The sequence below is a fragment of the Mobula hypostoma genome, chromosome 1, assembly GCF_963921235.1.
Source record: "Mobula hypostoma chromosome 1, sMobHyp1.1, whole genome shotgun sequence".
Lineage (NCBI taxonomy): Eukaryota > Metazoa > Chordata > Chondrichthyes > Myliobatiformes > Myliobatidae > Mobula > Mobula hypostoma.
This window is the reverse complement of record NC_086097.1, coordinates 126,102,984-126,119,941: the sequence shown is the minus strand read 5'-3', so window position 1 is coordinate 126,119,941 and position 16,958 is coordinate 126,102,984. Positions and strand designations below refer to the sequence as shown.

At 38.5% G+C, this 16,958-nt stretch overlaps 1 protein-coding gene across 3 annotated transcripts in view; it reads left to right on the top strand.

The window, feature by feature from the left end:
- LOC134350380 (antizyme inhibitor 1-like) overlaps positions 1-16,958 on the top strand; it is a 57,548-nt gene that overhangs the window by 7,665 nt on the left and 32,925 nt on the right. For 2 of the 3 annotated variants that reach the window (XM_063055519.1, XM_063055499.1), the window contains exons 2-4: positions 9,998-10,138; positions 11,830-11,882; positions 14,142-14,346. In XM_063055519.1, coding sequence (XP_062911589.1) covers positions 14,239-14,346 — 108 coding nt within the window. In that variant the 5' untranslated portion in view covers positions 9,998-10,138; positions 11,830-11,882; positions 14,142-14,238. The remainder of the gene's footprint in view (positions 1-9,997; positions 10,139-11,829; positions 11,883-14,141; positions 14,347-16,958) is intronic. The other variant, XM_063055509.1, reaches the window with a different exon arrangement.

Genomic DNA, 16,958 nt, shown 5'->3' with positions numbered 1-16,958 from the left:
GATCCTGCTGCAGATCTGAGTGCTAAGGGCCAGGTTCCGGAAACTCTCCCAAAATAATGCTGAAGGCTGTTTCTTGCATGTTGATCACATTGCTCAGATCATCTGAGGTGGAATGTACACAGCTACTAAAAACATTGCTGAAATCTACTAGGATGCGTAAAATGGACCGCACTTAATTGTAAGATTTTCCAGGTCTGGAGAGCAAAATTGGGACGTCACCAACACATTAGTACATTACGAGGAGTTGATCATGAGACATACACCACCAGCTCTGCTTTTGAGAGACTCGACAGTCTTATCTTGATGATGTATAGTGAACCAGTCAGTCTGAATTGATGTATCCGGTACAGAAGGAGCTAACCAGGATTCCGTGAAGCAGAGGACGTACGCTGTCCTAATGTCCCTCTGATACAGCACCCAAACTCAGAGATCATCAGTGTGCACGTGTGGGTTTACTCTGGGTGTTTTGTTTTTTTTCCCCACAGTTCAAAGAGGCACTAGGTTAATCAGCCATTGTAAATTGTCCTGTGATAGGACTCTGGTGGATTGGTTGCCTAATCGATGGATTGCTGGACAGTGTATCTCATATGGCTGAAAGACCCTATTCTCTAACTAAGATAAAATTAAAATCAAATTAAAAGATTAGAGAAACTATTTCACAACACGCTGGGGAGGAACTCAGCAGGTCGGGCAGCATCCATGGAAACGATGAGTCAACGTTTCCACGGATGCTGCCCGACCTGCTGAGTTCCTCCAGCGTGTTGCTGTGACTCCAGCATCTGCAGAGTATTTTGTGTTTGAGAGAAACTATTTCCCTTGCTGGGGAACTAGGACCAGAAGGCAGAGTATTAATGAGGCACGTCAAGAATTTCAGAAGTGAAGTTTAGAAGCCCCCACAGAGGATAGTTGAAATTTGCTGTCTTTCATCAAAGTCAAAGTAAATTTATTATCAAAGTATGTACAGTGCCTTGTGAAAGTATTCAGCCCCCAAACCTTTGTTCACATAAATGGCTATTATAACCGTGGATTTTGATTAATTTAACCGAGAATTTTTATTTGTGAATCACATGCTCCTTTTTAAACAGTAGAGCGCAGAAAACAGGGAAAATTGTAAAACATGAAAAACTACAAATTCTAAAACTGAAATGTCAGCAGTTGAAAAGTGTTCATCCCCCTTTGGCTAACGCATGACTGTGTCGCAGGATCCAGCTCAAACCATGTCATCAAGTTTGTGGATGACACAGCAGTGGTTGGCCTTATCAAGAATGTTGATGAGATGGAGTATGGAGAGGAAGTGGAGTGGCTGGTGGATTGGTGTGAGAACAACCCAAGCCTGAATGTTGAGAAGACAAATGCAGACAAACCATCCCCCTCTCCAAATGCATGGCTCCTCCATAGAGAGAGTTAAATGCACCAAGTTCCTGGGAGTTCACATCATGGATGACCTCATGATATCACCTCCCTGAACAGGAAGACAAGTGAGGCTGCCACTCCCCATCTTAACTGCGTTTTACAGGAGCACGATTGAGAGTGTCCAAACAAGTTGCATCTCCGTCTGGTGTGGGAGCTGTCAAGCATCGGACCAGAAGTCCCTACAAAGGACTGTGAGAACAGCTGAGAGGATCATAGGCATCTCCCTACCATCCATCGGGGACATTTATCAGGAGCGCTGCATTCACAGGGCTGTAGAATTATTAAGGATCCCACCCCCCCCATCCATCCAACGTTCTTTTTGGCTTTGTACCATCAGTCAGGAGACAACGATGCAGAAAGACAAGAATGGTCAGGATGAGAAACAGTCTTTTCCCCCAGGTCATTAGGCTTCTGAACTCCCGGCCACATGTCTTCAACGTGCCTCTGGTTAATCTTTTCCGTACTTTCCAGTATTTAAAATTAATGCACTTTAGTTAGTTATTCATGTGTGATTCATCTGTAGATTTTATCTTTACCTTCGTAAGTTATCATGTGTTATGTGTGCTACTGTGCTTTACACCCTGGTTCGAAGAAACATCTGATTTTATATTATATGGTTTTATATATATGATCTACATGGTTATGAATATAGTTAAATGACAATAAACCTGACGATGTAGTTGAACCACCCACCTCTCACAACTATTATAGCCAGTAGACTTTTTGGATAAGTCTCTATTAGCTTTGTATAACAGGACAGAGCATGATTTGCCCATTCCTCCTTGCAAAATTGCACAAGCTCTGTCAGGTTAGTTGGGAAGTGACGGTGGACCTTGAGGTCTTGCCAAAGATATTGAATCAGGTTAAAGTCAGGACTTTGACTGGAACACTCAAGGACATCAATTTTCTAGGTTTGAATTTACTTCATGGTTACTCTGTAAGTGCGCTTTGAGTTGTTGTCCTGCTGAAAGGCAAACTTCCTCCCCAGTTTAAGCTTTCTGGCAGATGCTAGCAGATTTTTATCCAGGATCTCACTGTATTTAGCAACATTCATCTTCCCATCAATCCTGATCAGATATCCAGTCCCTGCTGCTGCAAAGCATCCCCAGAGCATGAGGCTACCTCAGTCACATTGTACAATAGGGAAAGTGTTACCTGGCTGATGTGCAATATTACATTTAGGCCACACGTACCACTTGGTTTTGAAGCCAGAAAATTTCACTTTAGTCTCATCTGACCACAAGACCTTCTTCCACATCTTTACAATATCTTCTAAGTGATGCTTGGCAAAGTCTTGATGGGCAAGAGCTTCTTTCTGCCACTCTACCATTTTTGTGCAAGGCCTTAGAGATTGCGGAGCCATGAACTTCATCTCCAGTTGCATCCTTACAGCATCTTCTAAGTGATGCTTTGCAAAGTCTTTATAGGAAAGGATATGCTTTTATTTACTGGTACGTGTGGCGTAAATTTAAAATTGCGCATCAGTGCATTGGGGTTAATTGATCTCAGTTAAATTAATTGAAATCCATGGTGGTAATACTCATTTATGTGAATTGGGACTGAATACTTTTTCAAGGCACTGTATATGCCACTGTAATGCCACCTTGAAGTTTATTTTCTTGCTGGTATTTACAGGAAAATAAATAGAGTGGAATTTACAAAAGACAATATATAAAGACCGACAAACAACCATCGTGCAAAAGAAGACAAATTGTGCAATTTAAAAATAAATAATACTGAGAACGTGAATTGCAGGGCCCTTGAAAGTGAGACTGTAGGTTATAGAATTAGTTAGTTGTTCTGAGTGGAGTTTTCCACGCAGGTTCAGAAGCCTGATGGTTGTTGGGTAATAACCATCCCTGAATCTGGTGATGTGGGACCCAAGGTTCCTGTACCTCCTGCCTGATAGTAGTAGTGAAAACAGGACTTGGCCTGGATGATGGATGCTGCTTTCTTGTGGCAGTGCTCGTTGCAGATGTGCTCAGTTGTGGGGGAGCGCCTGTGTTGGACTAGGTTGTACCCACCACTTTCTTAAATCTTAATCTTCATTTTTAAATCTGAAGATTTTGTTGTTGTTACCCCAAAGTATTAAAGGGTGTGGGCAGCAGATCATAGATAGTCATGATCTTATTGAATTCAGATAACTAAGTTAAATAGTCTACTTCTGTCCCTATGCAAGCAAATGTTTGAATATGATTTTGGACAAGATGGGCTTGGAATTGCTGCTGTAAGTTACCTGGAAACTTGTTTCAAATGCATCTGACAAAATAAGGAAGAAGTCAGTGGATGAATGGTGCTGCAAATATCTGTTCTGAAGCTGGATTAATAGCTCAGATAGACAGCAGCTAACGTGACTTTGAGACTTGTCATTTAGACATTACTCTCAAGCAAATTGGGTGTGTTGCATCAAAAAGACATAAAATGTAATTAGCAGTTTAAAGTACACTTATTTGACTTCCTGCCAGGTAATAGGAACTCTGATCTTCACTGGGTCCAGGTGAGATATGGTTCAAAGTATCCTGAAATTTGGAGTGTATTTTGGTTTAAGTAGATTTAATAACTGTATATTATTGTGTTATCTCAGATTCTTTTGTGTGCCCTTCACAACTGAAAATATAAATGGATCAAAATTGTAAAATAAACTTCAAAAGAGATTCCTTGTAATTTACAATAAACCTTTTCAAAAACTAGCTTAGTGTTAAATATAACTATTCTGACAATAGTCTAATTCTCATTAATGTCAAATGACAGTGCTATAATTATCTTAATATGGCTTTGTACACTTTGCAGTTGGTCAGCACAGTGGCACAGCTAGTGGAGCTGTTTTCTCACAGTTCCAATAATGATGCTCAATCCTTTCCCCAGTGGACTTTGCACATTCACCCTGTGACTATGTGAATTTCCTCCCATTTTCCAAACAGGTGTGGGCTGGCAGGTTAATCGGAGATAGTTAGTTGTCCCCAATGTGTAGATGATTGATAGAATCAGGAGGAACTTGATGAGAATGTAGGGGATTTGAGAAAATTGGTGCTTAATGGTCCACAATGAACTGGTTTTCATGCTATGTGAAACTTAATGGTACGCAAATGTCATTGGGTATCCTTGCCAAAACTCAAGATCACTACAGCTGGTACTTGGATAAGAATGGGAATTATTTCAGGAGTTATTTCTCTCAGCTTTCTTATTGATTGCTGAGTAACGCTCTGTATGGTGAATATAGTCAACCATGAATTCTGCACTTGTTTGACTGCAATACAAGGTGATGGACTGTTGAAAGGTTGCGCAAATAACAATCAATTGTGCATCTTAACTTACTGTATTCAGTTGGCATCTTTTTTGCTAGTTTAAAAAAATGTTGATCCTAATCTTTTATCTAAGCAAAAATAATCTGCACTTCTCAGTGTCAATCTTGTACACATTTTGATCCATCACCCAAGTTCAACCTTCCTGCTATTTCTTGTGTGTGTCCACTGGCTACTTGATTGAAAGGAACGTTTGAGGCCCCTGTGGACTCTCAGACATCCCTCGCAACCTTCATTTCAATTTGGCTCTCCAGTGTTCTTGCTGGAGGCTAATCCTATCAATTTTATTCCTATGTAATCCACTTTTCCTATTGCTGGTCCTGTAGACTCTGCCATTGATTCAACTAATAGTTTCCCTTTCTATGTTATCTCCAGAAAATGTGCTCATATGAAAATGGCCCCTTTCAGACGTGGCTTTGTCAATGAAATCTGCACAATAGCATGGTTAAATATAAATTTGATGATTCTGTCTTCATGCCTTGTCCTCACAGGCAGCTCCCTCTATTTTTCACTTTTCTACTTACTGGTCTGGCTACAACCTTTTACCATTCAGCCACCCCAAGTGGTTGGAGCCACAGTGCATCCTCATTATTAAACTTCTGCTTCTCTTTTCATCCATTAAAAATATATTCTTTTACCTTGGATAGTGAGAGTAACGGAATTTCTGTAACTGAAGTGGTAGAATTCATTGTTTAGTAAGGGGTTTGCAAACAATGTTTTCGTTATAATAATGCATCTAAAAAAAAAGGTTAATATTGCAGCCATGGGGCACCACTGATGAAGGGAATGTACATAGTCCTTAGAGGGTGGAAGGGCTGAGGATTATGCAGACTCCTTTTAAAATGCTTATTTCCTCTTTCAACCCCTTTACTAATTTCTCTTCCTTTCCTAATTCTTGCTTCCATCTCAATTAATCCCTTCTTTCCTTAACATCACTTAACTTACATAGTTGGACATGGTAGGTACCTGGTCGAACTTAGCATTGTGGTGCACTGAAGGAAAGGCAATAAATATCCAAGAAGGTATCTGACTCCAATTCTCATAGATCAGAAATGGAGAGAGTGAGCAATGTCAAGTTCCTGGGTGAAAATATCTCTGAGGATCTACCCTGGCCCCATCATATCAATGCAGCTACAAAGAAAGCAAGACAGCAGCTATATTTCAGTAGGAGATTTAGTTTGTCACCTAAAACACTTGAAAACTTCTACAAATGTACCATGGAAAGCATTCTAACTGTCTGGTTTGGCGGGGGGGGGGGATGTGGGGGGATGCTGCTGCACAGGATCAAAAGAAGCTACAGAATGTTGTAAAGTCGGTCGGCTCCATCATGGGTACTAACCTCCATAATATCCAAGACATCGTCAAGGAGCAGTGCCTCAGAAAGGTGGCATCGATTATTAAGAACTCCCATCACCTCGGACATGCCTTCTTCGCATTGCTACTATCAAGAATGGGATACAGAAGCATGAAGGCATACACTCAGCGATTCAGGAACAGCTTCTTCCCCTCTGCTGTCCAATTTCTGAATGGACATTTAGAAATGAACACCGCACTTTTTATTATTTCTGTTTTCGCACTATTTTTAATATAAGTATTTAATATCCATAGTATACTTACTAAAATTGATTTTTTTTCTATATTCATCATGTATTGCAGTGTCCTGCTACTGCTTAGTTAATAAATTTCACATTTGCTATTGATATTAAATCTGATTGTGACTTGTCAGTAATGGTATTCCTCTGCCCGTGATGATGAAACTCATTTTAGTAAACTGTTGTGTTCCAGATTTTAAAAACTGTTTCCCTAGTCTTTGCAGGATTTTAAATCTGCCTCTGTCCTAGCACAGATACCAGAAGGAATTGTTTTGCACCATTAGTTTGAATGTTGGTAATGAGATTTCCTTTGCCCAAAGAGCAATAGTTATATTGGCTAGTCTTTCATTCCTGCTATCTTTCAGTCAAACCTCCTCCATGTCATCTCATTGTCTGAAATATCAAAGTGTGGTTCCAAGAATTATGCACAATGTTCCAAGGCCTATCCAATAACTTGCAAAAATGTAGCATGGCTTCCTTGTCTTTTTGATTCATTGTCTCTATTTACAAATACATACCTCCCTTGCAGTTCCCGAGCTACGTTGTTCTGGCTTGTTCATTGACATATACCTCCACTTCCTCATGCATTCCCCTCAAATTGTAGTCTAGATTGCAGTAATTACTCAACTTACATGGGAAATAATTTCCAGGAATGCAATCCATTAGGATAAATTTTATAAGTCAAGTTTTTCTCTCTGGTTGTGTACCACAGCTTAAGAATTTTGGCCAAAACAATGTAAACATGTAAATAAAAGAATCAAATAACACTTTAAATAATTCTTACACTTTAAATTAAAATATCAGTAATTTACTGTTTTTTCAAGGTATGTTGAGATGACAGAGCAGGATGTGAGGGCAGAGCATTAGTGGTATGAAAAGGTATCGTTGAGGAATCTTGGCTGAATGGAATTTGCAGTGTTGATGATGAGGGTTCTTCAGATAACTTTTCATAGGTAACGTATGAAGTCTAAGGAATATATTGGGGATCTAAACAGCTCTCATTCATCTGTATTTTGTAGCATACAGTGACATTTAATCCTAAGGGATTGTTGCCTTTAAAATGGCTCTCAATAGTTTAATGTGGAAAAGCCTTTTCATAGTGAGCTGTTTTGATGCTGGTGTTATGTTGGCAACTGTTTCTGTTGTGATCTCTGCTCTAGATTTAACAGATGTTAATTTGTTAATCTCTTTGGCATGAGATTCCAGCAACTCTGTCATGCCATCCTATTTCAAATCGAGACCTGCCACCCTTTAAAGGTTTCTTGAGGTTTGTAAACCCACAGAAGTCAAACATACATTCTGATCATGGATCTTCCATCTAGCATTCATCATAATGTGGATTATGTCCTCCCAAGATGCACTGATGCACATGTTGGCTATCTTGACATTCTAGTTCTCGCAAATTGTCAATGGCATTTGACTCTGAAATGGCATTCCTTATTGCATGTAGTACCATAAAGCATGGGAGCAGAATTCGCCTATTCAGCCCATCAAGTCTGCTTCACCATTAAACAGCAGCACTGTCACCAGGGGTTTATGTTGGAATACTGCACCACTGGAAAAGAAGCCTTGGAATAGGTCTTTAGAACGCTTGATTCTACAAAAGTCTTTTTTTAAAAAAAAAAGATAAGAAAAAATGTTTTTTGGTATGGTGATGTCTTGAAGCATGGAACAATTTGAGTGTCCCTTCAGATGAATGGACAATGAGGGCACTTCTCTTATATCCACATTTACACTTGTGTTATGAGAGTCTCCACCTTCCATGCTGATTTGTTTCAACTCCTTATGAAGTTTTTTTTTGCTACCACGGTGTCTGTACTTGGTCCCTTCTAATTAGCCACATTCAAGTTGGCTTGTTAATGGAAAGTTGGAACCAGCCTCAATTGGTCTTGAAAGTATCAGCACTTTGGCATGGTCAAAATCGATGTCAATTGAGGGTGTTTACCTCAAAGTCAGTGGCAAAGGTTTGGGTTCTGTTCATACAAGGTAAGATTGATAGGCAATAGAGAGGAAATGGCTTAATTAGCTTGGAAAATCTTGAGCTGGTTGAGATGGAGCAATGAAATAGGTAGGGCAGATTTTTTTGTGTGATGTATATTGACTTTCAAATACAAGATTAAAAATTGTTGAATGTAAATTCTTGTACACAGGTATGAAGGAGAATTAAATAATTGTTGCTGTGGATCGGATCAATGTAGCCCAAAAAAAAAATAACAATAATTTAAATAAAAACACAATAAATAAAATACATAAAGATGCTTATGTAATTATATGTCCATAAGGTGATGCTCGGCTGTACATAAAGTGACCGACAGGAAAAAAATAAGGTAGTGGTGGAGTTAGTGGATGGGGATATTGATCAGTCCTACTGCTTTGGGGAAATAACTGTTTTTAAGTCTGGTGGTCCTGGCATGGATGCTACATAGCCTCCTCCCAGATGGAGTTGGACAAAGTCCATGAGCCAGGTGGGTGGGATCCTTCATGATGTTACTGGCCCTTTCCTGGCACCTTTCTGTATATATGTCCTTGATGGCTGGGATACTGGTGCTAATGATGCACTGGGCAATCTTGACACCCCACTGTAGAGCCTTCCTGTCCGCTGCAGTGCTGTTTCAGTATCAAACAGTGTTGCAGCTTGTCAGGATACTGGGCTGCACATCTGTAGAATGACGAGAGTATTGATGTGCAAAGTCCAGCTCTCCTCAGCCTCCTCAAAAAGAAGAGATGTTGGTGAACTATCTTGACTGTAGGATGTGTTCTGGGACAATGCTAGGTTGTGTGTGATGCATTCCCAGAAGTTTGAAACTGCTTGTAGTTTCCACTGCTATACCACCAGTGAGTGATTTCAATGGGCAAATCAAATGTAATGTATCCAACCGTACTGACGCAAATAACTGGATAAGAATATGGCAGTGATGTACAAGTTGTAAAATAGGAGGTCATCCACTTTGGTAGTAATATGAAATATTGATTCCTGGGATGGCAATACTGCTGTAGGAAGAGAGATGAAGCAGACTGACCTGTACACCAGTCTTGGGTTCCCAACTTTTTTTATACCTTGGACAGCCCCACCCATCGCCATTAACTGCTGAAGGGTCCATGGACCACAAGTTGTGAATCTCTGATCTAGAAGAATGAGTCATGATATTGCAGCGAAGTTTGACAGAGTGGATGAGGATTGTTGTATGAGGGGTGTGGTACCAGGATTCTTCTGTCCTGAGGTACCAGCCATTGAACCTGCAAGTTTGTAAGTGTCTTAATTCATCCAGATCATCAGTGTTCAGGCTGTGCTTGGGTTACAAATGCATGACCCTTACATAAGAATAAGCTCTTGTAGTATTAAATTCAGAAGTTCCATGTACATACCTTGTTTTTTACAGATAGCAGAACATAGTAATTGTTTTCTCGCAATAGTCTTGTATGCTTTTGATGTCATTCATTCCAATATTGTGGAGGTATGGTTACCACAAGTAATTTTGCATGTATTTTCCAATTATAGACCTTTCCCTATAACTCAGGTCCTCAAGTCCTGGCAACTTCCTTGTAAATTTTCTCTGCACTCTTTTGATATTATTGATATATTTCTAGAGTCTGTAATTGGGCTACTAATTTGAATAATCAGAAGGTGTTTTGAACCAATTTCATTATGCTTATCTGCCTGTGTTAATATTATATAATTGCTTGTTACAGGGCAGAATTTCTGATCGGGTGTATAACAGTTATCCAGAAGGTCTGGGAGTAGCACTCTACAGAGAACAGTTTGACTTTAACGCCGAGCCTCCTTGGGACCCCAGCTGATAGTGGTGGTATTCCATCTCCCAACTTGTCCATGTAAGTCTTGTTAGAGTTGAATAAAAATGACTTATTTTTGCATTGACCATATTGATATACTAGAAAAGGTTGTCTTGCTTAATAAATCAGAAGTAAATAACGTCAGGAGTTGTTGTGGAACTTTGTGAACTGCAAATCCGCCATGCAAGTGGCAATGTTGTAATAAGTTAATACTCTGTCTGCTGAACAGTCCTAATATTGTATTTTGTAGAACACTCTGTCAAATTAAAAGCCACTAAGGTTTTGTTGAATTAAGTTGGCCTTGTATTTCATAATTCAGTTTGTGTTGTGAGTTTCTTGTTATTGCCAAATCATTTCCAATTGATCTTTGAAGCAAGAGTCAAATCCTCACTGTAAGTTGCTCAGTGATGGTGCCTGCGAGAGAGAGTGTGCTGTGACAAGGTAATGTTTTAAGTGGGGAATATTCTTTGTAACATAAGTCAAATTTGAATATCAGTCAAGGCTAGGATGGTACTCAAAATTGCCACATTAATAGAGAACTAAGTTACTATGAAGACAGTTTTTGAAAGTAAGCAGTTGTGGTCTAGATGTTGCATTGTCCTTGTCTTGTTTTAACAACTTATCAGTTCAAAACAAAAACTGAACAAGCAAGAGTGCATATGTACTTAAAAGTGTAAATTTACATCTTGTCACATTCCATTAGTGCACAGCCACACTCAGCAGCAAGGGTGAGAAGTTTTAAACTTTTTTTTACAATACACAAAATATCAAATTCTCATTCTGCACATCACAATAGAAGGAAATGCCTGACAATGTTGTATTAAGATGAGAAGTGTGCAGTAGACCCTGTATTTGACATTAGGGGATAAATGTGGCAGTGCAAGATAATGTTGGAACTTTTAGAACCAGCACATTCAGTCCTTATGGAAGAAGCTGGGTGGAGCATTCATAAGTGGCTTGGCAAATGGGGGGAAACTGGTTAGTCATGGTTTTGAAGTATGAATGGACAACGTGGGAGCTACAGAGATTCCGGTAATGGCACTTAGCAAGGCTATGGATAAATTTGGAAAAAAAACTAGGCTAAATGAAGTATATAACAAAAGAAATTCTGCAGATCCTAGAAATTCAGAGCACATCACAACACTGGATGATCTCAGCAGGTCAGGCAGCATCTATGGAAGGGGAAAACAATCGATGTTTTGGACTGAGATGCTTCATCAGGACAGGTCCATATTCTAAATAATCTATATTTTTGGTGATAAAGTGCCTTAAAATTTGAAGTGAACAGGATTGTGGAATTTGATGAGTTGAACCTTTTGCACAGTTGAACCAGTAGGTATAACATATCTTGTATGTTGTAGTTAGTATTTTTCCCCCTAGCAGTGTAAGCACATTCCCACAAAGAAGTAGAGGTGAGACTGTCGAATCAAGAATACCTCCTGTCCCCTGCTCTGGACTCCTTTCAGATGGTGAAGTGCACAGAGAGTGAGTTAAGGCAAAAAAAATCTTGTGTTGGTCACTAAGAGCCAAGGAACCAATAGAAAACCTAGGAGTGAAATTAATAGGGGAAGGAGGAAAGTATGAGAAATAATATCAAGTAAAAACAGATAATTCAAAATTAATTCTAAAGAGTGAGGTGACTATGAAAACAGGGCATGTTCATGACCATAAATAGTGTGTGGAGATCAATGGTGTGGCTGAGGTTGCTAATATTCTGATTGTCTTCACAGAAGTGGGGGATGATGCCAGTCTTGAAGTCGAGGAAGCATGTGTGACATATAGGGTAGGTTCAATAAATTAAGAGAAGGGTTTAAGGGACTTTTGGAAACTGCTGGGGTGAAATTTGTGGAGCCTCTTAACTGCAATCTTCCAATCCTTGTCTACTATGGTGCCAGAAAAAAGGACAACTGCTAACTATTCTGTTGCTTAAAGACACAAGAAAGGAAAAATTATAGGATAGAGTAAACCTTCAATAAGAAATGCACAAGTCATTCAAAGACAATCATTACTGATTTCTTAGAAAGACAGAACATAGAACACTACAGCAGCTCTTGTGTGAAGATTTTAGGGAGGATCAATGAGAGCAGTTCTTCCACCTCAGATGTTATCTCTGCACACTGTAGCTGATGTGTGAGATGCTGTGTGTTTCAGGTGCTTTCTGTTTTGAGGAATGCAATGCTTTTGATTTAGACTATAGGGACTTTAGCAAAGCCTTTGGCAAGGCCCCACATAATAGGCTGGTCAGAAAAGTAAAAGTCCATTGGATCCAAGGGATAATGGCAAATTAAATCCAAATGAAGTTCAGTGGCAGGAAGCAAAGGTTGCTGGGTGTTTGTGATTGCAATGCTGATCTGTGGGGTTTCACGGGGCTCGGTACTGAGCACTAGGTTTTTGTAATACCTAAGAATGAATTAGAATTAAATGTACAGATGACATGATAAAACTAACATTAAGGAAAGCTATGGATTTCAGGAAGAGAAGATACTAAATGGATAGTTGGACAGAAAAATGTCATTAGGAATTTAAGACTGAGAATTCCAGGAATTATGGGGTAATGCATTTGCTAAATGCAAGAGATTATGCAGATGCTGGAAATCTGAGTAACACAATGCTGGAGAAACTCAGCAGGTCAGGCAGCATCTATGGAGGGGAATAAACAGTCAATGTTTCGGGCTGAGACATTTCTTCAGGACTTGATGAGTCCTGATGAAGAGTCTCAACCCAGAACATCGACTGTTTATTTCCCTCCATAAATGCTGCCTGATTTACTAAATTCTTCAGCATTTTTTGTGTTTTACTCGTATCTAATACAATAGCTGAAGTTCAACAAGGTACATGGATATACAATAAATGGGTGAATACTGAGTAGTATGAAGGAGTGGATGAATCTTCAGTCCCAATCTAATTGTCCTATCATAAGGTAGCAGGACTGGCCAATATATGGCGTGTAGGATGCTTTCTTCTTTTAGCTTATAGAAGGTGGGATTGTGGTTGTTTATCAGCTAAGACAGAGTGGAATAAATGGCCACTTGCTGTGACAGACATTGTCCATGATTCTGATTTCTGTTCTCTCCCCACCTATCAATAAATGCAGAGTAGGTCATTGTTCTGCAAATAGAATATTTGAAATGGGCAAAGTTGGCGAGAAATAAATAGCAAGACCAAAAAGATGGGGACATTGTGATGTTGTTTGAATTGTGTGGCAAAATTAACATATTCAATTCGTGCAACATTAGCTCTCCTTTTCCACTAATGTTGCTTGACTGGTACATTCCCAGCCTTCTGTTTTTATTACAGATTTCCAGTCTAAAGTGTTTTCATTTTGTTTTCCAACTATAATATTTTTAAAGCTGAACCTTAAAAATAGAAACCACTCGGTGAATCACCGAAGGCACTTAATAATTTGTTGAACTCCCCAGGGAAACATAATAGACAAATGTAAGCTTTTTAATTAACAAAATCACAATTTACATCTGCCAAAGTTTGTCATCAATATATTTTTACCATCTGCAGTCAAACCTGAAATGTTAGTCTGTATGAAAAATATTGCTTGCTGTCTCCGAAAAGTCACATTAAAAAAAATATTGCCTGCACTTTCAGTTGCTTTTACAAGTAGTAAGGAAAATGTGTGTTTCTGTCAATAACATTTTTGATGAATTCATCTCTTGATATTTGCAAATATGCTGATTGAGAGACTGTATTGTTTTGTCCACATTCTTTACCCTGGCACATGGTGTAAACATGAATATTCATTGCATAGAAAATAATACCAGTGAATAACATGTAATAAACTCTGTATATCTTTTTGAATCTAAACAAATATACAGGTGGAAATAGCCCATATTGTTGCTGCTCATGGTTAAATAGTAAACATATTTTGAACAATTGACGTATAATGGGGCAAATGTTACAGGAAATAAGTGTGAAATGTGCTGGATAGCTGATACCTTTTACATATTTAGATATGTCTTGATTCAGTTTCCATTTGTTTAAGAGAAGGCATAAAATCCTTAGTAATCTAAGATTTGGTTTACTTTTACAGTTTGTTGCATATTTTAAAAACCCCGATATTGAAGGCTCGGTGAGGACCTTCACTTGGTGTTTGGTTTAGCAGTGTTGGCTTTGTGGATCACCCCAAAATGAAAGGATTTGTTGAACTTGAAGAAAGCTACCCCTTTGACCTTCTGGAAGAAAAAACCACACTTAATGATGTGATTGACAACCATATTCGTGATCACATGCTTGAGGTAAGAATATTGTAATGCAGTTAATATATATGGATTGGTAATGTGCAGAAGAGTAGAACTAGCCTGTGGTCTCACAGTCCTGCTCCTTGCTTCACATTGCCGCAAAGGTTGCTCTTTGAATATCTATTCAGTCCCCTTATACAGTAATATCTATGTTCCCACTACCTCTTCACAAGTGTATTTTTGATCAGTCTTTTTTACAGAAAAGCTTGCCTCATCTCTGTAATTTCCCCATTAGTGTAAACCTGTAGCCTCTAATTACTGAGGTGTGATGATGCAAATCAATTTACTGGTTTGAAAAACCTGTTCCTTGCTCCGTTGTATCACACACATATCTATGTCAGTGGAGAGTCTTTACCACATTATTCCTAAAGAGCACTTTTACTCTAACGGATGTAATGTTTGCATCTTTAAAGGTTCTATATAATTATCAAGCACAATGTAGGTAAGATTGCGAACATTTTTTTTGTATGTAGCGGAAAGTTTGTCTTGTCTCTGTAATTTCCACATTTGTGTAAGTCCGTTGTGAGTGTAATGCAAAAGTAATTTTTTTCGATGTACTGCCAATGTTATGCAGTGCTGTGTTGTATTATGTAGAGAGTATATAGTAGCTCTGAGCTGTCCCCCAGTACATCCTTGGGTGTGTCGATTGTAAATGCAAGTGATACATTTCACTGTATGTTTTGATGTACATGTAATAATTCTGAATCTAATCTGTGAGTGACTGAGTATAGACAGCTTCCAAACTTCTGGTTTGAATGTATTTATTGACGAAAGTAGTATAGTTAAAATTAGAACTGATCAGCCTTTCTATAGGAGTGTATTTTAAGTGTGGAATTTAAAGTGAAGGGCAAGGGTACATTTAAGGGAAATTGGTAAGTACATAAATGAGAATTGAATAGAAAGATACAGTATATTACCAAGATTAAATGAAGTAGTCTGAAAGGCATAATGGTTTAATGTTTTAAGCTGGGCAGATCATTTGACTGTTACAGATTGTAAATTTTATATTATCTCTCATGGGGTGGCACCTACAACATTCAAGCCATATGATAAAAGTACGATCAATTATTTCAGGTGAATACTTATAATGTGTAGCAAACTATGATCAAGGTGGCTTGAAACAATGCTCACTTGTGTGGCCATGATTAAATTTGTTTCAGCTTGAAAAGGGGATACTTAAGTTTCTAGGTTTTGATGTTTCATTTGCCAGGTGACAGCCATTGATGATAGCAAGCCAGTTAGTGTTGTTATGAGATAAAAATGCAGATGAACAATGGGAGATTTTTAAAAATCTTGGTATGGAACCAGACTATAACTTCTAAAGGTAAAAGATCTATTTAATGTCAACAGAGATGATGCACCATTTAAAAAGACAAAGAATAGTGTAAATCCAGGACGGCTATAGAAGGCCATATTTTCAAGAAATGCAAAAACTAAGCACAAGAAGAAATTTGCTACAGATGTCAAGGGTATCGAGAGTGGTATGAATGACACAGTAATAGTGAAAATCAAAAAACTGAAATAGCAGGCCTCTTGATTTCTCAATGTCAATCTTCATAGTAAAGGAAGGTATATTAAAAGGAATTGAATAAGGTAAACATAAGTATATCAGTGAAAAGGATGTAGGTGACAAAATTGAACATGTATTCACCATAATCATCTAATCCCCTTTTAATTGGGATTGGAATGTTATGAATGTGGTTTCATCGGCCTGATTTTGTTGAACATTGTTCACTGCCTTTACAATTTACCATGTCCATGTTCAGAAAGAAAATATTACTGGCCAAATCATCCTGAGGCTGAATAACAAGGTCCTATCTGGGTGACTCTGGGTTATAGTGATAAGTGATCGGTGAGATCTGAGCTTTGACTATCAGTTGTGTTTTTATTTACTTGCCTAGCGCAGTCCTGAAGCACCTTGTATCCAAATCTAGTGATGGCACAGACAAAGGGAATGTAACAAGTAGCAATAGAGGCAGCATGAAAACATGGAGAGATTGGAGTGATCTGTGGGTGATGGATTTCACAGCAAGTTAACTCATTTTTGTGTCAAAATAGACCTGTGCATTTTATGATGAAAAGCTACAACAGATCATGATGTGGTAAATCGATACATTTTTCAAAATCACAAGGCTAATGGAACATTCATCTTATGACTGGAAAGTTGTTAGTTTTGTTGTAACCACAAAGCTCTGGTTGGATGTTACATGCCATATGTCATATTTAATAGCTCCAATGCAATATTTCAGTTTGCTGACAGCACCACTGGTGTTGGCTGAATGAAAAGTGTGTGTAGTTTTTAATTGATTCTATTGTATTTCTTCTACTGTGAATGCCTGCAGCAAAATGGATCTCGGTAGTATATCTATTCGATAATCTTACTTTGAACATGAAATTCTGTGCACAGATCTCGCACTACACTTCTGAAACTAAATTGGCCTTGACAAGTAATGCAGGCTAATCAGAATATCGTACCGATGAGGTTCAACTGACGACTGTTTGTAAAAATGAAACTTGTATCTTTTGGATTATTATGATCTGTGTAATCATTTGACTAAGGTTCTTGAGATTTTGAAGCAATTGTTAGGTAAGATAGAAAGAATTGTCCA